The sequence below is a fragment of the Brassica napus genome, unplaced genomic scaffold (genome assembly GCF_020379485.1).
Source record: "Brassica napus cultivar Da-Ae unplaced genomic scaffold, Da-Ae ScsIHWf_607;HRSCAF=900, whole genome shotgun sequence".
Taxonomy (NCBI): Eukaryota; Viridiplantae; Streptophyta; class Magnoliopsida; order Brassicales; family Brassicaceae; genus Brassica; species Brassica napus.
The window spans coordinates 4,562-29,820 of NW_026016668.1; the positions used below are offsets into that span (position 1 = coordinate 4,562).

General features: G+C 35.3%; 3 protein-coding genes and 2 pseudogenes across 13 annotated transcripts; 3 read left to right on the forward strand and 2 right to left on the reverse strand.

The window, feature by feature from the left end:
• Positions 1 to 1,571: 1,571 nt before the first annotated feature.
• Positions 1,572 to 6,989, forward strand: LOC111212769 (TSA1-like protein). Of its 11 annotated transcripts, none has more exons than XM_048774927.1 (27): positions 1,572 to 1,733; positions 1,849 to 1,900; positions 2,545 to 2,684; positions 2,774 to 2,843; positions 2,966 to 3,043; positions 3,121 to 3,168; positions 3,270 to 3,335; positions 3,440 to 3,487; positions 3,574 to 3,639; positions 3,718 to 3,765; positions 3,813 to 3,899; positions 3,983 to 4,030; positions 4,114 to 4,182; positions 4,274 to 4,321; positions 4,398 to 4,460; positions 4,543 to 4,590; positions 4,684 to 4,749; positions 4,823 to 4,870; positions 4,973 to 5,041; positions 5,122 to 5,169; positions 5,281 to 5,325; positions 5,410 to 5,460; positions 5,564 to 5,599; positions 5,687 to 5,746; positions 5,830 to 5,859; positions 5,945 to 6,048; positions 6,126 to 6,989. In XM_048774927.1, the coding sequence occupies exons 1-27, from the start codon at positions 1,659 to 1,661 to the stop codon at positions 6,825 to 6,827; spliced, it is 2,313 nt and encodes a 770-aa protein (XP_048630884.1). In that variant the 5' UTR covers positions 1,572 to 1,658; the 3' UTR covers positions 6,828 to 6,989. The 11 variants fall into 11 exon arrangements, with proteins under 11 accessions (XP_048630884.1, XP_048630885.1, XP_048630886.1 ...); XM_048774928.1 differs by having other exon boundaries at positions 5,690 to 5,746; XM_048774929.1 differs by having other exon boundaries at positions 5,567 to 5,599.
• Positions 6,990 to 13,210: 6,221 nt separating this feature from the next.
• LOC125604727 (nuclear transcription factor Y subunit B-3-like) lies at positions 13,211 to 14,068 on the forward strand. Its single transcript, XM_048774926.1, has one exon. The coding sequence runs from the start codon at positions 13,309 to 13,311 to the stop codon at positions 13,819 to 13,821; it is 513 nt and encodes a 170-aa protein (XP_048630883.1). The 5' UTR covers positions 13,211 to 13,308; the 3' UTR covers positions 13,822 to 14,068.
• Positions 14,069 to 15,721: 1,653 nt separating this feature from the next.
• Positions 15,722 to 18,753, forward strand: LOC125604726 (annotated as a pseudogene).
• Positions 18,754 to 19,351: 598 nt separating this feature from the next.
• Positions 19,352 to 21,030, reverse strand: LOC125604728 (annotated as a pseudogene).
• A 1,134-nt stretch (positions 21,031 to 22,164) lies between these two features.
• LOC125604729 lies at positions 22,165 to 24,030 on the reverse strand. Its single transcript, XM_048774938.1, has 5 exons — positions 23,703 to 24,030; positions 23,457 to 23,521; positions 22,835 to 23,068; positions 22,509 to 22,698; positions 22,165 to 22,310 (listed from the first exon to the last, which is right to left on the reverse strand). Exons 1-5 carry the CDS (start codon positions 24,028 to 24,030, stop codon positions 22,165 to 22,167), a joined length of 963 nt encoding a protein of 320 aa, XP_048630895.1.
• Positions 24,031 to 25,259: the final 1,229 nt, after the last annotated feature.

The following is a 25,259-nucleotide window of genomic DNA, read 5'->3' on the forward strand; positions in this document are numbered from 1 at the left end:
TTAAAAACATTTAGAAAATACTTAACTTTAGTTTTATAGTTTTATTTTCATTTGACATACAAAATATCATAAAATAGTTTAGACTATTTAAAATTTTCCGTAACAAAAGGTAAGAGTTATGACATCTAAAAAAAATCAAGACATAAAATTCATAAATATTTAAGTTTCTAATTTGAATAATAAATTAAACTTCAAATCCAAAATAAATCAAAAGTAAAAGATCATTGTAATAAATTGTCAATAATGGAAATAAACTAACACCAATCATTTTCTTCAGGTGGCATACTGAAATCTTCATCAAAATCTAAAAATCACAAATATAAAACTGAAAAGAGAAAGCCTAACTTTTTTTGTCAGTACCTATTTTCTTAATTGAAAACTTAGAATATAAAACCTAATCTAAGAACATAACTAAAAACTAAAAAATAAATAAAGTTATTTATTGGTTCAACCGGTGGTTTAATCGGTATCGGGTTCCGGGTTTTACATGGAGTTTTCAGGTTTTGTGGGTTTCTATATATTGAGTTTTTCACAAAACTAAAACCGGATTTTTTCTGGATCACCGGATTTTCAAAACACAATAAAGTAATGAAATGAAGACATGGGCGATACATGGGAAGGAAGCTTGGTGGCAAATTTTCCGGGGAAGTAATGAGATTGATTATGGTCTAATACCTCTTATTTGATTCTCACGGGGAAGCTGTTGTACTATTTTCATACGTTATATTTATTTATAACATTTTTAAGACATGTTATTGTGGGAAAAAAAATATTACTGACGAGTTGATAATTTTTTAATATAAAACGAAAAATTAACTGAAAGCTAAAATAAAATTATGTTACAGCAGGCTGCCTTTCATCATTCATTGTACATCTAAACTTTTCTTTCATACTTAATAGCTAAACTAGTATAAGACTAGATCCCAAAAGAAAAGTGTTTGATGGCTTTAACAAAAAAGTGTTCGAAGTAAGAAAAGAAAAGTGTTGATTATTAATATTGGCTCTTGTAGGGTTAGATTAATATGGTAGATGAAGAGGGAGTGTTTATTGGACTTGCAGATTCGTTAAGGAGTATTATATGAACTAAGAAATGTGGATTGGTAAAAAGCACAATATAAATTATAGTCGACTTCGTTGTCAAAAAAAAAATTATAGTCGATGTCCTTGAGATCTGAAAGTCCGATTTCGAATTTAATGCTCTCGTTAAGAAATACTCCATAATAAGTTTTTAAATGTCTCATGTTCCACGCTAGTATTATCTTATGCTAGTACAGATTTCTCCGCCAATGAGTGTAATATAAAACACTGATTGGCAGCAATAGTATATCTGAAAGATACGAGTTGGTAGTTATGACCATCGCATTATTGATCTGAATCAGCAAAGAAGGTTCGCAATTAGTGGACAAGCTTCTTTTTTCTTTTTTTTTTTTGTAAAAAGACAAACGTAGACAAGATTAGAGGCAAAAAGGTTCGCAATAAGTCAGTTCTGTTTTTGGTAAGCAAGTGGAAACTATATAAAAAGAAAGCCACGTGAATTTCTATTATTAAACAAAAAAACCACGTTGAGTTCTCAGTGTTTTAATTGAAGTCCTCTTATGCGTTTCCTCTCAAGCTTCAGAGACACTGTCATTTGACATCTTGTGATAACATTCTACGCCATGGGAACCAAGTTCTTATCTCTGTGTTTGTCTCTGTGTCTCATCCTCTCAAGCTTTTATAAAGTTTCTTGCCAGGTACGTAACTCTCATAAACACCTTTTCTTTAACCATATACTAACTTTATCAAACCAAATATATGATGATATCAATTGGTTTAATAAACGTATTGACTTTTGCTTTTGGCTTTTAGGATGAAGGAACTACAGGTTTGAATTTAGATCTGATTGAGCGTGAATATCAAGGTAATATTAATATATTATTTAAGCTAATTTAAGAGAAAAAGACTATGATAGCACCAAACCAAGTTTTTGTTCCCAAAGTAGCACTCAAGGTTCAAAGTCACAAAAATAGGTTTCATTAAAGAGGTAAATATACATTTATACCCCTTGGGTTAATTAATCCAAACCTTAGGGTTTAGAGTTAAGGGGTGGGGTTTTGGAATTAGGGTTTAAAATTTTATAAAAAATAAATACTAAAATAAAAAATAAAAATTTTAAAAACAGTTTCAAAAAGTATTTTTAAATTATAAAAAAAATTGAATAAAAAATAAAAAAAATTCGAAAAAAAATTTCAAGAAAAAAATTATAAAAATTTCGAATCTAAAAACACATAATCTGAAACTATAAAAAAATTTATTTTTTTTTCATTTTTTTTATTTTTATTTTATTTGTTTTTATTTATTTTTGTTTGTTTATTTAATTTTAAACCAAGGGTATTAAGGATATTTTACCCTTTAATGAATATCATTTTTGTGACTTTCTCCTTCTAGTGCTATTTTTGAGACATAAACTTCAAAAGGTGCTATTATCGACAATTGCCCATAATTTAATCTGTTATGAACACAAAATCTTAAAAAGAACAAACAAATGAATTTTGTTGGTTGCAGCTTCTCTCCAAGGCAACGAAGGAGTTGACCAGATCAGTGGTCAGAAAAACAGTACAGTGACTGATAACAACACAATCTCTCTGTCTCTATCAGAAGAATCTGTGGAAACTACTAAAGATTCTGCTGATACCTCGTCTCAGGTCAATTACTGTTTATTATTTATCTTCCTTGGACTCTGCTGCTGATTCTTGCAAAGTAATGAACTCTTAATTAATCTCTGGATGTATAGTTAGGACCTGTTACTGATGAAGTCGTTACACCTTCGAGTATGTTGGACCATATCGAACTTGAGTTCCAAGGCAAGTCAAGACTCTGTTTTGATCTGTTTTCTTTTTTAAAAGATTATTATGTTTCTGGAAGAAGCTTAAATCAAAATGTTGACATGAACAGTTTGTTTTCTTTAATGTTACTTTGATTACAGCACAAATCAATGAACTTAAACAAGCTGGATCTGATGGTATCAACAAAAATGATGAATCTAAGGATGATCAAGAACTAGGTTAAGAAAATACTAATCTTTCATCTATAACCCTTATTGCTAAAAGAGTCTTTCTTAAGATGCCTTTGTTGTTTCAGCTGCTCAGAGGAAGAAAATGTTGGAAGAGATTGAACGCGAATTTGAAGGTATCTTTCCATGTAGTCTGTCAAACTCCACATATAGTTCTTGAAGCCACTGTTGTTGATAGATTCTTACTCTTCCTTCATTGTCTCATAATTACTGGCAGCTGCTGCAGCTGGATTTGAACAATTCAAGATTGATGATTCCACTCAAGGAGAAGATGATGAACAATGTAAAACACACACACACTCTTCCTCTAGTACTTTTTGCCATCACATTTGGTTCTTCCTCATAACATTATAAGTCCAAACTCTGTGTTATGTTCTTGTGTTGCAGCTGCAATGAGAAAAAGCATGCTGGAAGAGATTGAACGCGATTTTGAAGGTCTCTTGAGATTACTCAATATAACTTAAGTATTTGATACTCTAAAAATGTTAGCTAACATTTTGTTTGTGTCTTCCTTCTTGAAGCTGCTACAAAAGGTCTTGAACAACTAAAGGCTGATGATCTAACCGGAGTCAACGACGCAGAACACGGTAACAAAACATATTTTTTTGATGTCTTGTTCTTGTTTACAGTATTCTTGACTCATATTTTGTGTGTGTTGTTTATAGCTGCAAAGAGACAGAAGATGTTGGAAGAGATTGAAAGAGAGTTTGAAGGTAAGTATACTGTTTTTAGTTAGGTATCTTTTACAATACCATCTTAGACCTGTTTTTAAATCTGCTTGTAGAAGCTACAAAAGGTCTTGAAGAACTAAGACATTCAACCTCAAGCACAGATGATGAATCTCACTGTAACATTTTTGTTTTCCCTCTACTTTCATGTTACCTTTAATATCAACTAAAGAACTCATAATATTTCATTGTCTTATTATAGCTGCAAGGAGACAAAGTATGCTAGATGAGATCGAACGTGAGTTTGAAGGTATCTTAACATTATACTCAATGTCTGTTCTAATTGGTTCAAAATTAGATCAAAGCTTTTGTTACATCTTCTTCTACTTGCAGCTGCTACAAGTGGTCTTAAACAGCTTAAGATTAATGCTTACACTGTCGAAGATGATGACAAAGAACAAGGTAAGAAACTATTATCTCTATCTCTACTTTGATAACTTTTCTCACTCATTCAGTTTTGTTAGATTGATATATTGTTATGTCTTGTATACAGCTGCCAGGAGACAAAGTATGCTAGATGCAATTGAGCGTGAGTTCGAAGGTATATATGCAGAGAGAATCTTTAACTCTTTTCTTGGTTCAAGAAGTTCTGAGAGTTTTGTTTTCTTCTCTTGCAGCCGTTACAGAAAGTTTTAAGCAGATTGATGATCTTGCTGATAACAAAGATGAGGGAGACGAATGTAAGATAAACACATTTTTGCAGGTTCCTTTACCTTTGTTGTAGTGTTAGTCTAAGACTGGTGTTTTTGTCTTTGTTATCAGCTGCAAAGAGACAAAGTATGTTGGATGAGATCGAGCGTGAATTCGAAGGTACTTTCAACATATTAGTTATAATGAGATCTTGTGGTTACAATATCAAATATTGAATCGTTTTCCTCTGTTTTGATCAAAACTACTATGCAGCTGCTACAAGTAGTCTTAAGAAACTAAACCTTGATGATTTCACTGAAGGAGATGACAGTGCACAGAGTAATAACTTTTCTTAACTTCTTTGTCTCTGATCAGTTTGTATGATGAAGAATGGTTTAACGTTTTGTTATAGATGCAAGGAGAAATAGCATGCTTGAAGCTATCGAACGCGAGTTTGAAGGTTACTTTCACATAACACTGAACTTCTTAGCCTGAAAATGTAAACCTATTAAAACATATCAAGAAGATAAGTTTTTTTTTCTTTTAATGTTCTTACTTGCAGCTGCTACAAAAGGTCTTGAAGAGCTTAAGGCTAGTGATTCAACCCAAGGCAATGATGATGATGAACACTGTAAAAATCATTTCCCTTGTATCTTTTTTCCATTTTTTGTTTCTAATGTATCCTGGATCGTTTTCAACTTTTTGTTACAGCGGCAAGGAGAAAGAGTATGCTTGATGCTATTGAACGCGAGTTTGAAGGTACCTTTGAACCATTCTTAGCGCAATAAGTCTTGTTAATTTGATGAATCCACATAAACTTGTTACAAAAAGATTGTGCTTACATATCTTATTTCCTATTCAATGTTTCAGCTGCCACAAGAGGCCTTGCAGAGATCAAGAATCATGAAGAACAAGGTAATAATAATGATCTGCTACCATTGTTCCTCTCAAAGCCTTCTGAGATCAAACGTAAAACTTGTTGTCCCTTTTTGTTAACAGCTGAAACTCAGAGAAACAGTATGTTGGAAGAAATCGAACGCGAATTTGAAGGTAATCTCGAGAATCAAACACAATAGTCCATAATGAAACAAGGAGATTACCCAATATAATCTAAGAGTTTGGTTTGGTTTTCTTGTTCACTTCTAATGTGCAGCAGCTGCAGCAAGTGCAAAGGCTGCTGAAAAAGACTGTAAGAAACTCTTTCTCTGTTTATGTCATGTCTATATCTTTGATTCTTTTTTTTTTTCTGACATTGCACTAACATTTATTGTAACAGCAGCTGCAAAGAAGCCACCAACCATAAGTACAGTGCAGAAAACTTATGGCGGATTCAATGGTAAATAAACTTCAGATTCTCACAAACATATTTTTCTAAAATGAAATTATGTCTCAATATTTATAATGTTCTTTATTCAACAGGTGGGTTTGACAGTCTTCTAAAGCCATCAGGTTAGCTTTGGAGCTTTCTAAACCAAATAAACTCACAAGAGAGCTACTCTTAATAGTCTTCTCTCTCTGTATGTGTTTCTTGCAGATGGTGTCTGTGGTTGTTTCAACAAAGACAAAGATGGTCTTAAGGCAGACACAGATTCTTCCATTAACCTAGCAGAGATACTCGCTGAAAAATCAAAATCCCAGGTTTGTTAACTAGATTTTACTTTCAAAACATCTAAAATCAGTTTCTTGACTTTTGTTACATGTTTTGATTTTGGTAGGACTCAGAGACCTCTAGCCTCACCACATCACTGACCAATCTTGTTCACACCCATAGAAAAGAAACAACCTCGAAGGTAAGCACAGTCCTTGGCTCATCAGTTACTTCCACCACAAGCGAATCATCCGCTACATCAGAAACCCTAGAGAGCTTAAAGCAAACCCTAAAGAAGCTACGCGGTCTAACCGCACGTGACCTAGTACACCACCCGAACTTCGACGAGATTATAGAAGCCGGTACGCGTTACGAGGTACTCAGCTCAGCTTCCATTGGTTACATCTCTTTACTAGCCAAATACAAAACCGTCATTAAAGAAGGACTCGAGGCTTCTCAGAGAGTCCACCTCGCTCGAACCCGCGCCAAAATTCTCAAAGAAACCGCCGTGGAGAAGCAGAGAGCCGTGGACGCGGAGTTCGCGCTCGCTAAGAGTCTTGCTCAGGGAGGAGACGCGCTGTCCATCAAAATCTTCGCCATCAAGAAACTGTTGGTTAAGCTTGAAGCGGAGAAAGTGAGTGTTGATCTGAAGTTCAAGTCGACGGAGACTAATCTGGGGCGGCTTCTTAAGGAGGCTTCACAGGCTTATGAAGAGTATCATGCGGCTGTGCGTAAGGCAAAGGAAGAGCAAGCTGCTGAGGAGTTCGCTCTTGAGACGACTAAGAGAGCAGAACATATTTGGGTTGAGTTTCTTAGTTCACTTAACTGAACTAGTGAGATTCTTGCTTGTGCTTAAAGCATAGTTGTGGTTCTTGTCTTGTTTTAATTGGTGTTGTTTTGTTACAGACTTTGTTTGTTGGTTATATCAGGAGAAAGAGGTTGAACACAAATCATGTATTAGTCCTCTAATAAAATAGTTCTACTTCATTCTTATTGATCGTGACTAGGGCTGGACACATTTACCCATAACCAAAAACTGAACCTTATTGAACCAAAAAAGGAAACCAACCCCATTTTCATAAATATTCGAAGGATCCTAGAGTTTTAGAACCAAAAAATCAATCTGGAACGAAAAGGATAACCAAAATTTTAAAATATAAATTATATAGCTAGCAATATTAATTATATTTATTTTTAAAATAATCAGATATTTTAAAATTACAATTTATAAACCAAATTATTCGAATGCTTTTTATTAAAAATATTTTCAATTCGAACTACCCAATGTACCTAAAATATCTAAATTATCCAAATTTTTTTCTTCTACAAACTGGAATTACCCGGAAAAAGTAACCCAAATTAACTAAAATTATTTGAAAAACCGAAACCAAATTCCAAACTTTTATCATGTATCACCCGAGTCCTAACATTACCCGAACTGAATCAAAAATTGAAATAACCACACCAAATTTAATAAATATCCGAAAATATCCTATATACATCTCTAGAATCGAAAAATCAAAACAAAATCGAAAAAGCCCGAACTAAAACCGAAATACCCATAACAATTGTATAGGCCACAATTGTTAAGAAAGAAGAGTTCGGTGGCCATAATCACAAATTCAGATTCTTTATCTTGTAACTGAAATTTATTACTAGTAGGGTAATCACGCTAATATGATCAGTTACTAGTAACTAGGCTTTCATTGGACTTAATCAATGGAAATACCTTAAGATAATTAATACTTAGAGTCTTATTAGAGAAAAAGACTAAGATAGCACTAAACCAAGTTTATGTTCCCAAAGTAGCACTCAAGGTTCAAAATCACAAAAATAGGTTTCATTAAAGAGGTAAATATACATTTATACCCCTTGGGTTAATTAATCCAAACCTTAGGGTTTAGAGTTAAGGGGTGGGGTTTTGGAATTAGGGTTTAAAATTTTATAAAAAAAAAATATTAAAATAAAAAATAAAAATTTTAAAAACAGTTTTAAAAAGTATTTTTAAATTATAAAAAGAAAATTTGAAAAAAAAAATAAAAAAAAAAAATTTCGAAAAAATAATTGAGAAAAAGACTAGAATAGCACTAAACCAAGTTTATGTTCTCAAAGTAGCACTCAAAGCTCAAAGTCACAAAAATAGGTTTCATTAAAGAGTAATTTTCATTCTAAGTCACTTTAGCACTTTTTATTACAGCATAAGACACTTATTGCTCCTAGGGTAGTTTTGAGTAACTTTTACTTCATTTTCCTTAACTAAACGTAACTACAAAAGATTCTAGTTTCCTTTTGTTTTAATTATTTTTATTACAAAAATACTTGTCCTTTTGCTTTACTTTCTTTTTCATTTACTGTAATTTTCTTCTCCACAAAAACCACAGATGTAGTTCAATCTTCTTCTTATCCACTTCGACCAACAAGCACCACCGCAAAGAAAAATCAGAAGTTGACTGGGGAACGTCTTCGTCTCAATCTCAATACAATTTGATGTAGCTCTGCCGCCGGCTCAATCCCCGGATGTGTTTCAATCCATCATCACCGGGTGGTCATTCTCAGCACCGTCGCGTCTCGTCTTCCTCCGCATCTTTAAATCGGTGGTTCGTCAAGCTCTGTCGTGCCTTCCTCCATGACATCTCCTCCTCTCCAACCGCTCCTCCTCTCCAATTGCCAGCGAACCAAACGGAGGGTCGATCCGAATTGTGAGCCTCGAAGGGATCCATTCCCAAACCAAGTTTCATATATTTCTACAACTAGTCCTTTAATTTTCAATTTTTTATAATTTGGCCCTAAAAGTTGCAAATTTGCACAGTTTCTTTTCAATTTGGCTCCACACTTGTAATTGTGTAATACAACTCCTACTTTATGAAGATTACTATGCAAAAGCAATATAATCTAAAATAAAAAGCCAAAACCATGAAATACATTATTATCGTTTAAATATTAGCTATATGTATGAAGATTCCTGAATGTTCATATGTACGTGAACTAATGTACAGAAAATTAGTATCCACATGTACAAGAATACATATGTACACCAATTAAATTGTGCAAGAATTCACATGTACACCTGATAAATTTATTAGATATAGTTGTAATTTACAATATAAAATAGTAAAGGTGTACACATATTTTTTACTCACAACGTTTGACATATATACTATGTGTACACATGTACAATGGCTTTCTCGGCTAGCAACGTCCTCAAGATAGTAGAGAAACACATTCTAACTACGTGTACATATGTACAATGGGTATGATTTACACATTGATCAGTAAAAGTACATGTACACATGTACAATGCAGTAAATTTGTAAAGAAAATTAAACAGACTAGAAGTTTGAGGCATATTATGAAAGAAGCATGAAACTAGAGGACCAAAGTGCAAAAAGACGATACTCCTCAATTGGTGTTACTCGAACGATCTTTTCACCCGATCTCCGACGACGGTGAGCCGGAATAATGTGTACAACACAACATATAAAACAAACCTTTTTAGCTTATTTATTACTTTTTAAAGAACTTTGATCATACTTTTATGGGCCTTCACAGCTAGCCACTTTCTCAAGATAGTAGAGAAACACATTATAGTTACGTGTACACATGTACAATTGGTATGATGTACACATTGATCAATAAAATTACGTGTACACATGTACAATGCGGTAAATTTGTAAAGCAATGATATGGAATGATTTGAATGAGTTATAGTTTTAGATATGGAATGATATGAAATGATTTGAATGAGTTATAGTTTTAGAGTTAATTTATATTATTTTAAGTTTCCCTTACGTGTATATATAGCATTTTTATGGTTTTACCATCTTAATTTAATTTATTTTTAGACAAATTCATTGGTTCCATATTAATAGTTTAAGTGAGAAACAAATTGCAAAATGTGGTCTAGTAGTAAGAAAGAGCCTTTGAGCCATCATATCCATGTTCAAATCTCCATGAGATCATTTTTTTTCTCATCAATGGCAAAATCGTAAATACATCATCTTCAACCTCACAATTCGTTTTTTTTTTCTTCTGTAAAAATGCTACGGCCGTCAATCATGGCTTCGTCTTAAATCTCCAAACTTTGAGTGTATTTCATGTTATTTTGGCATCAAAATTATAGATCTATTTGGTATTAATTGATTTTAAACATTAACCTCTAAAAATAAGATCTTGGTGAATCTGATTTAGAGGTCTTCAACGTACGGTGACGAAGAAGAAATCCAGCGGCAGCTGGTTGATATGGCGGAGGTGGCCGGAGATATAATGGATACGAACCTCGACGGTAATGGTGTTGTGATTGGTGGTGGTTGTGGGTTTGGGTTCGACAGTGATTTGGGTCCGGTGGGTTGGGAGGGAGGAAACAGAGGCAAATGTTAAGGATATGGGTGAGGTGGTGGTAATGGTGGTGGTGGGTGTGGTGGTGAATACACGTTTAGTTAGAAGGAAGAAAGGAATAAGGGAAGAGAAAGAAAAATTATATAAATTCAATTTTTTTAGTTAGATGATTTGTTTAAAGGATGTAACTAAATTAGTTAGAAGAGAAGAGAAAGTTAAGAAAAAGTGTCTCAGGAGTGAAATGTGTCTTAGAGTGTAATATAAAGATGAAATGTGACTTTAAGTGTAAATGTTTCTTCATTAAAGAGGTAAATATACACTTATACCCCTTGGGTTAATTAATCCAAACCTTAGGGTTTAGAGTTAAGGGGTGGGTTTTTGGAACTAGGGTTTAAAATTTTATAAAAAAAAATACTAAAATAAAAAATAAAAATTTTAAAAACAGTTTCAAAAAGTATTTTTAAATATAAAAAGAAAATTTGAAAAAAAAAATTATAAAAATTTCGAATCTGAAAACATATAATCTGAAACTATAAAAAAAAATTCATTTTTTATTTTTATTTATTTTTATTTATTTTTATTTATTTTTATTTATTTTTGTTTGTTTATTTAATTTTAAACCAAGGGTATTAGGGATATTTTACCCTTTAATGAATGTCATTTTTGTGACTTTCTTCTTCTAGTGCTATTTTTGAGACATAAACTTCAAAAGGTGCTATTATTGACAATTGCCCGTCTTATTACGCCTATTTTCCTTTTTATTGTTTGCCAGAACTTGTCTTCTAAACTTAATTTAATATTGCTTTTAAAAAAGAGAAAAAGACTAGGATAGCACTAAACCAAGTTTTTGTTCCCAAAGTAGCACTCAAGGCTCAAAGTCACAAAAATAGGTTTCATTAAAGAGGTAAATATACACTTATACCCCTTGGGTTAATTAATCCAAACCTTAGGGTTTAGAGTTAAGGGGGTGGGGTTTTGGAATTAGGGTTTAAAATTTTATAAAAAATAAATACTAAAATAAAAAATAAAAATTTTAAAAACAGGTTCAAAAAGTATTTTTAAATTATAAAAAAAATTTGAAAAAAAAAATAAAAAAAAGTTCGAAAAAAAAGTAAAAAAAAATAATAAAAATTTCGAATCTGAAAACATATAATCTGAAACTATAAAAAAAATTTATTTTATTTTAAATTTATTTTATTTTTATTTTTATTTTTATTTATTTTTGTTTGTTTATTTAATATTAAACCAAGGGTATTAAGGATATTTTACCATTTAATAAATGTCATTTTTGTGACTTTCTCCTTCTAGTGCTATTTTTGAGACATAAACTTCAAAAAGTGCTATTATTGACAATTGCCCTTTAAAAAACTTAACTTAATAAAACAAATCTACAAATTAAGATCGGAAACCAATGCTTTTTGTGTATTCATAAGTGATGAGTGTAACCATTTTCATATTACTGTGTTATCTATATTAGATGGTTGCCCAAATATATATTACGTATACAATGTTATATAGTTTGAAACATTAAAAATATAATTTTTAACTTTAAATAGTTTGAAAATCAGTCATAAATTTCTATAAATTTGATGTAATAACTTATATTTATTTGGTAATAACAAATGCTTGTAAAATTATATAAGTAAATTATCACATTAACTTCACCAACATATATTATGCATCTTCTTCGCATCTTCTTATTTTTTTCATTATCATTTCGTTCTTTTTATTAATTTTTTGCTAATATTTTCCTAAATTTTTACATATTTTTTGCCAAATATTTATTTCTCTCTCTAAATAGTAATACAAAATATACAATCAATAAACCAATAATTCATCTTAAAACTCTATTCAATCATAACATTATTCTTTTCAATCATAACATTATCTTATTCACTATATTAATTGACATAAATGCAAAACATTTTTCAAATCAAAATTCTAGTATGTTCCATTAAATACAATCCGTCCAATCTTCAAAGCCTAATTATTTATAAAGTATATATGAATATTATAAGAGATTAGTTAGTATTATAGATACGACTATGTTTTTATATGAATATGAAATCATTATATCGATTTTCTATATGAAATCATTGGTTAGTGATTTCTCATGAATTTTGGAAATTTTGAGATTCCGTCGTTATTGGTTCTTGGATTTCAAAAGTTTTAATAGAATCCATTGTTATTGATTTAAGAATTTTCAAAATCCATTCAAAGATCTTGTTATTCAAAAAAAATTAGTTATTATTGATTCTCTAATTCTAACTAAATCTAGTGTTTTTGAAAGATAAATTTAGTTCATTTTTACTCATAAGACTCAATCTTCAAAATATCAAATGTATCCATGTGATTTTCAAAATCCATGTGATAAAAAACTAGAAAACAAAATAGTTATTCTTACCAAATATCTTTTGCATTTTAAATCCAAATTATATGTCCAAAACTATAATTCATTACAATTTATATACTTTTACATTTTACTATATAATTATATTTATATTGTTTTATCATTTTTAATATATAATTATATTTAGAAATATTAAAAATAATTTATAAACATATAATTCGAAATTAAAAAAAAACTTTTATTTTATTTTTATTTATATATATATATATATACATATATATCGTTTTTTGCTTTTTAATAAAAATAATTTTAGTCATTTTCCTAGATTTTCTTATGACAAAAAAAACTATTTAAGATAATTTCCCAATTTTGTATGTGTCACTATTATTATTATTTTTTAATTTGAAGATAAGGTAAGGATCGAAGCCAAGGGCTCAAGTCTCTCTTTCGATCTAACGGATATGATCAAGGCCACGTGTAACAAATCTTATCGACAAACGAACGACCAATAACTACTCACGTGTCACCACGATCCGATTATTATCCTCTCGATCCAACGGACCCAATACACTCTCTCTTCCTCTCTCTATCTAGCGGCGACCTCCGATTTACCGTTAGATCTGAGATGGCGGACTCCGACAACGATTCAGGCGGCCACAAGGACGGAGGCGGCGCGTCGTCGCGCGAGCAGGATAGGTTTCTGCCGATCGCGAACGTGAGCCGGATCATGAAGAAAGCATTGCCTGGGAACGCGAAGATCTCCAAGGACGCGAAGGAGACCGTGCAGGAGTGCGTATCGGAGTTCATCAGTTTCGTCACCGGCGAGGCGTCGGACAAGTGTCAGAGAGAGAAGAGGAAGACGATCAACGGCGACGATCTTCTCTGGGCGATGACGACGCTGGGGTTCGAGGATTACGTGGAGCCGTTGAAGGTGTACCTGCAGAAGTACAGGGAGGTGGAAGGGGAGAGGATGACGACGGGGAGACAGGGGGATAAGGAAGGTGGCGGCGGAGGAGGAAATGGAAGCTCCGGGGGATCCGGAGGAGGATACAATGGAGGAGGAGGGATGTACGGTGGGATTGTGACGATGGGGCATCCTCATCAAGGACACGTGTACGGTGGAAGTGGGATAAATTAGAGAATCAGCAATCTCTCTCTGTCTCTGACTCGGTTAACTCGAAATGGCTCTCACAGGAGAATGCTATATGCAATGTAAATGTATTATCTTTCTATCTCTGCTTGCTATGTTCTTTTGCAAGCTTGTGTTGTTAATTCGTCTTTGTTATTGATTTTAGCCCCTCATGGTGCAACAAGTGTATGTTCTTAGATGATTCTAAATCATTTTGTATATAATTAAGGTATTGCACACAAAGAGTTTCTTTTTACCGTTTCAGCCACGGGAAGAGGCCTTTTAGAAATCTGATTCCTTTGTTTACTCTCAAAGCCTTCTTAAGTCGTGGGAGTCTAGTGTAACATTTTGGTCTATTCTAACTTTAGCAGCAGCTACAAGTGCAAAGGCCGATTGAAAATACTGGAAGAAACTCTTTTTTTACGTCTCTCTGTTTATGTCATTTCTCTATCTTTAAAATTTTCTGTGTCATGTTTTATCGCTGCGGAGGAGGGTAGTCTATTAAAAGGAAGATTAAATCTCCATGTTTCTATCTATGTTCTTTCTTTTATAGCTGGTGTGGGTCTTCTAAATCCTTCTGGTTCGCTTTGACGCTCAATACTTGTGAATGTTATAACCAAAGAAACCTCGCAAGAGAGCTACTTTTGAATTGTCTTCTTTTTGTTTTTGTTTCTTGCAGATGGTGTATACGCCATTTAATAAGAGCCCATGTACTCGAAAACTATTATAATTTCGGTGAGATTACACGTTGCTAGGTTCTCAGCTAAGGTTATATTGGTCGCATCTCCTTGCTAGCCAAATACAAAAAAGAGTCACTCAAAGACTAGTGTCATCTCACTCTCTGAGAATGCAAACCCGTGATAACTTCCTCAAAGAATCTGTAATGGAGAAGCAGGGAGGCGTGAGCGTTGAGTTTGCGTTCGCTAAGACTCTGGCTCAACGAGAAGATGCGCTGCGTATCAGAATCTTTGACATTAAGAAACTTTTGGTAAAGCCTGAAGCAGAGAAATGAATGTTGGTTTGAAATTGAAGTAGTTGGAGACGATCTGGCACGACTTCATAAGGATGTTACTCAGTTAACAATGGTAGAGCCAATAATTGGAAGTAAATAAGAGTTTAGGGCGCCAAAATCAGAAATCCAATTTTTTCCTGTAACTAAAAATTTATTAAATAAATCCACATTATTATATAGAGATTAGTTCACATTTTTCCTGATTATTCAAATGAATCGCGGCAAAAAGGACGTTGGAACTTTAAACAAAAAAAAAAGGACGTTGGAACTACTTCAAATAGATTTTGTTTGTTTGTGTCGGCTAAATTTATCATTAAAATTTAGCAGATTAAAAATAATTAAATTGAGTGAGAAAATGTTTTTTATTTACCTTGTCAGTTAAACTTTATCTATTCCTTTCTTTTTCAGTTTACTCCTTACTTACATTTCATAAATTTGTACAATTCCCCAGAAATAATGGAACAGGGATTAAGAGCTTTTGCAGTGTAAAACACCATTTTTTTCCTCTAAAATAGAGTAAAAGTAAAAATGAAGTAAAATTGTTCCAACCCTGCTCTATTTTCCACTCCACAATAGAGTGATGAACAAATAAAAAATAGATTACTCTATTTATAGAATAAATTTTATTATGGAGTGAGATATAGAGTTGGATTAAAGCATTCATTACTCTATATTCACTTTTACTCCATTTTTTTTACTTTATTTTAGAAAAAAGAATAGAGTAAGGATAGAGATAAGCTAAGAGAGCATTTGCGATTCCAGAGGAGTTGCTAGCACGTGTGAACCGTTTCATTATTGGAAAAGCAAGCAGCCGTTTAATTATTGACTTGACGTCAGCTAACAATCATTAATTAAAAAGAACCAACAACCATTGGGAAAAAAAAATCAATTAATAAGAAAAGAATAAAAAAAATTAAAATCAGCCAGTTGTGCAGCAGCTCTGACTCAGTTACCTCCGAGTCTCCGAGCTCTCTCTCTCTCTCTCTCCCGGCGATTCTGTTCAGCTCTTGGCTCAACCTTAGATGCACAGGTGAATACTATCTGCATTGTATTCTCTTTCTCCTTCGTCTTCGTCTTCGTCTTCGTCTCTGCTTCTTCTTCAAGCTTTTGCGTTGTTTCTCCTCTCTTTGCACCGTATGACTTTCGTCTAGCTTCTTCGTTGATTGAACATTGACTTTACGTTTTCTTTTCCGATCGTAGATTTCTCAAGATTCGCCTCAACCTTAGTTTCTCTCTACTTTAGAGCAAGCAGCTCCATCATTCGGATCATCGGAGGTTCGCCGATAGTAAGTTACTCGCTGCTAAGATCTCGATCTTGAAACTGGATTCGATTTCTCTGGTACGAACGAACAAACGTTCATTGATCAAATTCGAATTCGCGATCCTAGCAGTTAGTTAGGAAACGAGCACTTCGACGAACTTCGATCACAACAAGCGAAACTATATATAAATATCTGAATCATACTTATTTGCTAGCATGCTGATGATTGATTTCTAATTCTTGCTGTGTTAGGATATTGATGATGCTATTGTAATCAAGAAACTATGGAGGATCTTCGGCTATCACCTCTGAGACTAGGCAGCTTCAAGTCGTCACCTCCAAGGGGCTCACCTACATTCAGGAGAGTACACTCAGGCAGGACTCCACGTAGAGAGGTCAAAGCTAATGGCGGAGCTCTTCAGTGGTTCAGAAGCAACCGGCTGATCTATTGGCTGCTTTTGATTACTCTTTGGACGTATCTTGGATTCTATGTTCAGTCTAGATGGGCGCATGATGATGATAACAAAGTTGAGTTCTTGCGGTTTGGAGGCAAACTTAGGGAAGATGTTTTGCATGTGGAGCAGAATACACGAGTGGGTTCGGTTGTTGATAAGACTACTCATTTGGTAGTGGATGGTACTAATGTAGTACATGTGGATGTTAATAAGAGGATGCATGTGGCTCTGGCCAAGAAAGAGGATGCCACACCTCGGCGAAGCTTGAGTGCCAGGAGGAGGAGGAGGAGAAAGGCTGGTCGTAGCTCACGTAGTAAGACTCAGAAGGTGAGAAAAGTGGTGGAGGACTTGGATGAGCAAGATCCAGAGCTTCCAAAGACGAATGTTACCTACGGCAAGCTTTTTGGTCCTTTTGGATCGATAGAGGATAAGATTCTTGAGTGGAGTCCGCAGAAGCGATCAGGGACGTGTGACAGGAAGTCAGATTTCAAACGCCTTGTTTGGTCAAGGAGATTCGTCCTGCTTTTCCATGAACTGTCAATGACCGGTGCTCCAATCTCGATGATGGAGCTGGCTTCCGAGCTTTTGAGCTGTGGGGCAACGGTCTATGCGGTGGTTCTGAGCAGAAGGGGTGGTTTGTTGCAAGAGCTCATAAGGAGAAGGATCAAAGTTGTTGAAGATAAAGGAGAACTCAGCTTCAAACCGCCATGAAAGCAGACCTTGTCGTTGCAGGATCAGCTGTTTGTGCTACATGGATTGGTAAAGTCTTTCACGAACTTATACTGACTTTATATGTTTAGAAATGTGTACTAGCTCATTCAATACATGTTTTCTTGAATCTTCTTTTCTCCCAGATCAATACATGGATCACTTTCCAGCTGGTGGAAGTCAAATCGCTTGGTGGGTAATGGAGAACCGGCGAGAGTACTTTGAACGGGCCAAACCTGTACTTGACCGAGTGAAGCTGCTTATTTTTCTATCTGAAGTGCAGAATAAACAGTGGTTAACATGGTGTGAAGAGGAGCGCATAAAGCTTAGGTCTCAGCCAGTTATCGTTCCGCTCTCTGTTAATGATGAGTTGGCTTTCGTAGCCGGGATTTCCAGTTCGCTGAATACTCCAACACTGACCACAGAGATGATGAAGGCGAAAAGACAAGCACTACGAGAATCAGTCAGAAAGGAGTTTGGTTTGACAGATAAGGATATGCTTGTGATGTCTCTTAGCAGCATTAACCCGACGAAAGGACAGCTTCTTCTCCTTGAATCTGCCGCCTTGGCACTAGAGAAAGAAAAGGAACCAGAACAAGTCGCTAAAAGTAATCACATCAGTGGCACCAAGAAAGAAAAGATTAGTCTTTCAGTCAGACATCGGTTAAGAGGTTCAGCAAGGAAGATGAAAATCAAGTCTCGTGTTGTTGATAATCCGTCTGTTCTGTCTGCCACCGGTAAAAGGAAGCTGTTGTTCTCTGCCAGCGTAACACAGAAACAAGACCTTAAGCTTCTTCTTGGATCGGTTGGGTCTAAGAGCAACAAAGTTGCATACGTTAAGGAAATGTTGAACTTCTTGTCGAAGAATGGAAACTTATCGAACTCGGTTGTGTGGACTCTAGCGACCACTCGTGTTGCCTCACTATACTCTGCAGCAGATGTCTACGTAACAAACTCCCAGGTAACGTTTCTTATCTTGATCCTCTTATGGCGTTGTTCTACTCTCGTTTTACTTTAGTCAATCTGTGAAACAGGGAATTGGTGAAACATTTGGGAGAGTGACTATCGAAGCAATGGCTTATGGTCTTCCGGTGAGAACAAACGCTTTTGATAGACGAAAATGAAATGTTGTTCATCCTAATCATTGTTTTTTTCTTTTTCATGGGAGCAGCTGCTTGGAACAGACGCAGGAGGAACAAAGGAGATAGTGGAGCACAATGTGACAGGGCTGCTACACCCAGTGGGGAGGCTAGGTAACAAAGTGTTAGCTCAGAATCTCTTGTTTCTGCTTAGAAACCCATCTACAAGGCTACAGCTAGGAAGCGAAGGACGTAAGAAGGTTGAGAAGATGTACATGAAGCAACACATGTACAAGAGATTTGTAGATGTTCTAGTCAAATGCATGAGACCCTAAGTCTGTACTTGCCCTCGTTTATTTTGCTTTAATTGTTCATGATCCAGGATAAATAAAACCCAATTCTTATCAAATTCCATGATATTCTTTAGTTCTGTAAGATTCTATATTCTTTTGTTTGTTACCATTGTCACATGATATTATATTTTCCTAAAGGAAAGATAAGCAAAAACACTTAAATCTTGTAATTGACAAAAATATAGAAACAGTACTGTATTCCATTAATAAAACAGTACTTAAATCTTGTTTTGTTTATAAAATTGTTTCTTTTGAGTTTAAACTTATCTTTTTTCTTTTTCTTTTTTTTTGAAAACATAGTTTAAAGTTTAAACTTATCATCATAGTGTTTTCCTTCCCAACAGTCTGTTTTTTAGATTCCGTAGTTTGTACTTTGTGGAATAGAATATTGGCCTCAAAAATGGTACTGCCCTTGGACCACACCAATGATAGTCAAAGTTGCATGGAAATCAAGGTACTGAGTGATGAGAGAAGATAAACTAGTGACTATTCAAGTTTCTTCACACTCATTTTCTTCAAATAAGGAATTGAGTGATGAGATAAGACCACATATTCTATTTTTATTTACCTTCCGCTAGTAGTAAGTTAAGGTCAACAAACACTTATTGACTAGAAGTGTTGGAAATTAGTAGTCTCTTCTCAATTTTAAAATTCAGGTAACTTACTACGAGTTGGACGGAAAATCAAAAAGTTGAACATATCCGAATAGCTTACATTATGACCAACTTATATATTATACTGAAAACATACCGATAAATATAAAACAGTGCATGCTTAACTTCTCATATTAATATAGTACATACATGGTATTGTATCGATCGTATTCCCTCAAACGCACATCTTCCCTTAACTTATTACGTGAAGACTTGACCATGCATGTATAATATTCATCCATCACAAGTGAATCTCTGTTTGTGAGCTTCGGTAACTAACTTAACATTTGTGGCCAGTCCAAGAGCTTGGAGTAGACGAATAAAGTACCAAGTAATGTCAATCTGCCACCACTCAAGTCCATGTCTAGCTGAGAACTCGAATGCATGATGGTTGTTGTGCCAGCTCTCCCCTAGCGTTACTATCGCCAGCCACCTCCATTTATTTTTTGCGACATTCATTTTTAACAAAAAGTATAAAAACATAATATATAAACATGTTTATGAATTACTTCTTAGTTCTTACCAATTGTTCTTGGAGAGATCTCCGGTTTTCCATGGCTGCGTTCCCCATGTATGCGAAGCGGCGGTCATCAGAAATGTGGAATGTAGCACGAATACAGTTCTAACTCCCTGCCACATGTAATTATATTAAGATTTAAGTAAAACTATTCATTAATTTATGTAAGAATAAAAGAGAGAAAAGGTAAAAAGTTACCACTCCCATACGAGGTAAGGAAAGCCACCGAGGATGTAAAGGAGAAGGGAAAGTGCAAGGTTGTTCAAAATCCATGTTCTTTGTAGAAACCTATAATAAGGTTGTCTCACCAAATCAGCTGCGTTCTCTTCTCCTCCACACTGTATACAACTCATGATTTAGGCCTACTTTTTGTTTCAAGTAATGATAGAACATGTGGATTACTGATTTAATTACATTTTGGAGAATAGAACCCGTGTCAAAGATCCACAGGAAGTAACTAAACCAAAAACCATGGCGAGGAGTATGAGGATCACGATCTGTATCACTGTATTGGTGATGGTAACGATGGTTGCTCACCCACTCTATTGGATCTCCCTGTACATATATAACCAATGTAATATTAAGCTATATGCTCACAAAAACCCTAGCTTCAATTCATGTGAGTTTAATTATTTTTGTTTATTTTTTTTTAACCTGGAAAGCAAGTGTGCCACACCAAGCAAAGAGATATTCTAGCCATTTAGGCAGAACAAAACTCCGGTGTGATAGATTCCTGTGATAAGACAACGTGATCCCGGTTCCAGCAATGACACTGAGACCAACCGCTACACGAAAAGCCGACCAGTTGCAGTGAAAAGGTGCATATAGGCTGAGAAGATGAACACCAAGTATCCCTATTGCTCTACTCACATCCCAATAGTTCCATCTCCTTTCCCAAAATACTCGCTTCTTTCTCACAACCTCTGAATAGGGTACTTTCGGGTGGCTTTCCTCCGTTATGGTTGTTTCTCTCAGTACATCCTCGGCAGTGAAGGTTGGTTTCTTGCAAGCAACAACTAATCTTTTGGTAAAATGGAGTTTTGAGTTAGGTTTGTTATAAGAAGTGAAGATGAGATTGTTAGGGTTGTGTTTTGATGGTGGTCTTGTGGAAAGTATCGCTGAAGAAAAGGGAGATAGTGATTTGAGTGAAGTCGATAGAGAAACCATTGCGTAAGTGCATGTGAGTAATCAACCAATCGTATCCGTTTAAATAGGCGTTTTGAGGTGGAACAGTAGTATTCAACATTGCGTGAGAAACAAGATATTAAAAATGATGAAAGATACTAGTGACTTTTCTTCAAACACTTAATATCTCTCGAGACCAAAATTTTCGTTCTAAGTTAATTTTACCTACCCACTCGTAGTAAGTCAATGTCAACACAAACTATTTGATAAGATGATAGTGTTGGAAAAATTAGTAGTTTCTTCTCAATGCCGGTCGTCCAAAGAGTTGATATCAACAAATTTAGACGTGACATTTAGCCCGTGGAACAATACGACATAGACAAATGTTGGAAGGGGACATCAAAGCGCTTCACGTTGGAAGTGGAAGAATGTAGAGTGATAAAGCGGAAGACCTTGGCTATTGACCAGTAATACTCAACATTTAATGCGTGGAAAAACTAGGAATCAACTGATGGAAGATAAACTAGTGACTTTTCTTCAAACACATTACCGCTTAAGAAGTTTCATTCTAAGAGCACCTCCAATGGTGTTACCCACCATTGGAGTCCTTAGTGTTTTTAAATTATTATTTTTTTTTTTTTGAATAGTTAAGGACTCTAATCATAATTGTGAGTCCAATGGTGTTATCCACTTTGGAGTTCTTAATTTTTTTTTTTTTTAATTGAATCTTAAAAATCAAAAAATTAATAATTTTGTAAAACATTTAAATAATAAATTATCATTTATTAAATGACTAAATGTAAACATACAAATTTAAACATCTCATCATACCAAATTTGTTCCAAATATTGTGAATCAGATCATTTTTTAATTGTTCATGTATACGCCTATCACGAACATGACTCCGTACGCCAAGCATATTACCGAGATTTGAAGGCATGTCGGTAGAATATGACATATCCACCTGTGAACTTCTACTCGAGTCTCCTTCTTCAAACGCAGATGTATCAAACTGAGTATAGCCATCCCGTTCATTTTCTACTATCATATTGTGCAGTATGATACATGTTCGCATAACCATCCCTATTTGTTTCTTGTCCCACAAAATAGCCGGGTTTTTCACAATTGCAAACCGAGCTTGCAATACTCCAAAAGCCCGTTCTACATCTTTCTGGTTGCTTCTTGAACTTTAGCAAATAACTCGGCTAGTTAGACCTTGAGGGAGTGAGATAGATTGGATAAATGTTGACCATTTCGGATATATGCCGTCGGTGAGGTAGTACGCCAAATCATACTGGTGTCCGTTGACCACGTACTGTACACTTGGAGCTCGACCTTGTAAAATGTCATCAAAAACAGGAGACCGATCGAGGACGTTAATATCGTTTAAAGTACCTGGGGGACCAAAAAAAGCGTGCCATATCCAAAGATCTTGTGAAGCTACAGCCTCCAAGACAATTGTCGGCTTTCCTGATCCCCGTGTATATTGTCCTTTCCAAGCGGTTGGGCAATTTTTCCACTCCCAATGCATACAGTCGATGCTTCCTATCATCCCTGGAAAACCGCGTATCTCTCCAATATCGAGTAGTCGTTGAAGATCGTCTGGGGTGGGTCTTCGTAGATACTCAGGTCCAAACCAATCTATTACGCCTTCAGTGAAATGCTTAAACACGAAAGTGCTGTGTGCTTTCACCAAGTCGGAGATATTCGTCAACAGCGTCAGCTGCACAACCATAAGCAAGCATACGAAGAGCTGCCGTACACTTTTGTAAAGGAGATAGTCCAACCTCCTTCCGAAGCATTTTTTGTTGAAAGAATGGAATATTTTCAGATAGGCGATCGACAATACGCATGAATACTTCCTTGTTCATGCGAAAACGCCGTCTGAATAAATGAGCCGGAAACGTCGGATCATCACAAAAGTAGTCTTTCCATAGACGGTTATGGCCATCCTCGCGGTTTCTTTCGACGTATGCACGTTTCTTCTGTTTCTTTGTTTGGTTCTCCAAAATGTTGTTGTAGCTATCTTCAAAATATTCATCGATAGCCTCATCCAAAGCCGCATTTAATCTTCGATCGACTTCATCTGCCATCTATTTGTATATTATACGAAAATTATTTATGCTTACCAATGGTAGTTATTATAATAAAACTGATTTTAAAAAGATCTATCACATGAATATATTCACTACAGCTTTAACTAAACAAATTAACCTCTCAAAATTCACTACAGCTTTAAGTAAGAAGGAGGATTATAATTTCAAACCTGAACCAATTATGAGCTAGAGAGTCTTGGATTAAGAACACGAAGAGAACAAGCAGAAAGAGACACTACAAACTGACTTATAAAGGCAACTAGGAAATACAAAGGAACAACGAAACAGACACCCGTGACTTGGTGCACATGGAAATAGGAAAGCAAGACAGAAACAAATAACCCGTGACTTGGGTCAGATACAAAGCAACACATAAACAAAGAACCCGTGAATGAACAAGGAAGAGACAGCATCCTTTGTCTTCATCTGGTACATGGTCTTCAGCTTTACCTGAAACAGAGAATAGGAGATGAGTTAGTAAAGTAAACACTAGTTCCAAAATTCTAAAGCAAACATCACTAAAGCTAACAAACCATCAATCAGGACAACATTTCAGATAAAAGTTTCATTTTGAGAGCTAATTCCATCTCAGAGAGAGGCTCGGGCTTTGCAAGCAAACTTTCTAGCAAACTTTGCTTGGAGATTAGTTTTTTCGTCTCCAACAGTCCTTGTAGCTTCGCCAATTCTTCTTCTTTTCCCGTTTTAAGCCTCTTCCCCGCAGCCTTAGCAGCTTTAACCCCTATAGGTCTCTCTTCTGGCTCTGGAACTGGAGAATCCCCTGGTTTTCGCTTATCCTTGTCCTTCTCCAGATACGTTGCGCACCATTTAACATCGTGCCTAAGCTCCCGCCAGGCATGTTCCAAGTTGAACTTCATGTTCTGGTCACTGTAGAAGATATCCAACGCTTGCTTCATCACATCGTTCTCATTCTGCCCGCTTCTCTGCTCCCTCAGTGCCATGTCGTAGCATCCAGCAAAACTTACAGACTAAATCATTGATCCTAGCCCATCTTTGCTTGCATTGACCTAGTTCTTTGGCACTGTCCCAACCAGAGAGAGGACTGGAGTTGTAATAGTCGACAATCCTCTTCCAGAAGGCACCAGCTTTTTGTTCATTACTAACTATTGAATTTGCTGGTGTTGAGCCAAGCACCAATGAAATTATATCATCCTTCACAGTCCACTTTCTCCTCTCTTTAACACTAGACTCTTCAGGACATTGGCTACTAAACAAAGGAGTTTCTACTGAGTCAAGGTCGACTGATCCTTGACTCGCTAAGAGGTTAACAAAACTAGGGGAACTTGCCATTTTTGATGACCTCTCTGTGATTTCTACTAGAATCAAAGAGGATTTAAATAAGGGATTCAACATTTAATCCTAGTAGAAATATGTCAAATCAGAACAGCTAGAGACAATTAAATGCAATTTTACTTTGCAAGATACAGTTACGGTAAATTTAATGGTGGTTTAGTGTGCATTTATAACTACCAAGTTGGAAAGTACAAACTACAAACTAAATGTTTTCAAAGCATTGGAATCAAATCCGTTTCAAACTACAAAGATACCGACACTCCTATCCGTTTCAATTCTAACTAGAGAGTTAAAGAGACATGTAACTTTAAACACTGACCTCAGACGACTCTCTCAAGGCAGACACACGCCTAAGCAGCATCCTCACCTGGGCCTGAACAGACATCAGAGAAACAAAACAATAGGTTAGAAGGACATACAAACAACTCTCAATGTTTTGATTCTGTTAACATATAAACTCACCTTCAGTTCGTCGCATCCCTGAGAAGCTTCTCATGCTCGTGAACCCTTATTTTGAGCCTCTCTACCTCTTGTTGCACACCCAAACCCATGGCTGCCTAAAATGCATCCGTCATTCTGCCAAAGAAGAATAAACTTTGTCAAACAGCAATGGATCCAAAAAAATTATATTCCAAACCGCAATTGATCAAAAAGCAACAGACACAACACTACAAACCTCGAAGTCTTTGCAGATGAAGAATCTTTTCCCTGGGAGGGAGTCCTATGTATCCTCTTCATACCACGGATTCCTTGTGATGATCCACAGGGGCACAGTTGGGAATCCCTGTTGCGCGTCTCACAACGAAATGGAGCATGTGTTAGTAGTGTGCTTTGCGTGCCTTCATATTCGCGTTCTTCCTCCATTTTACAACCTGCG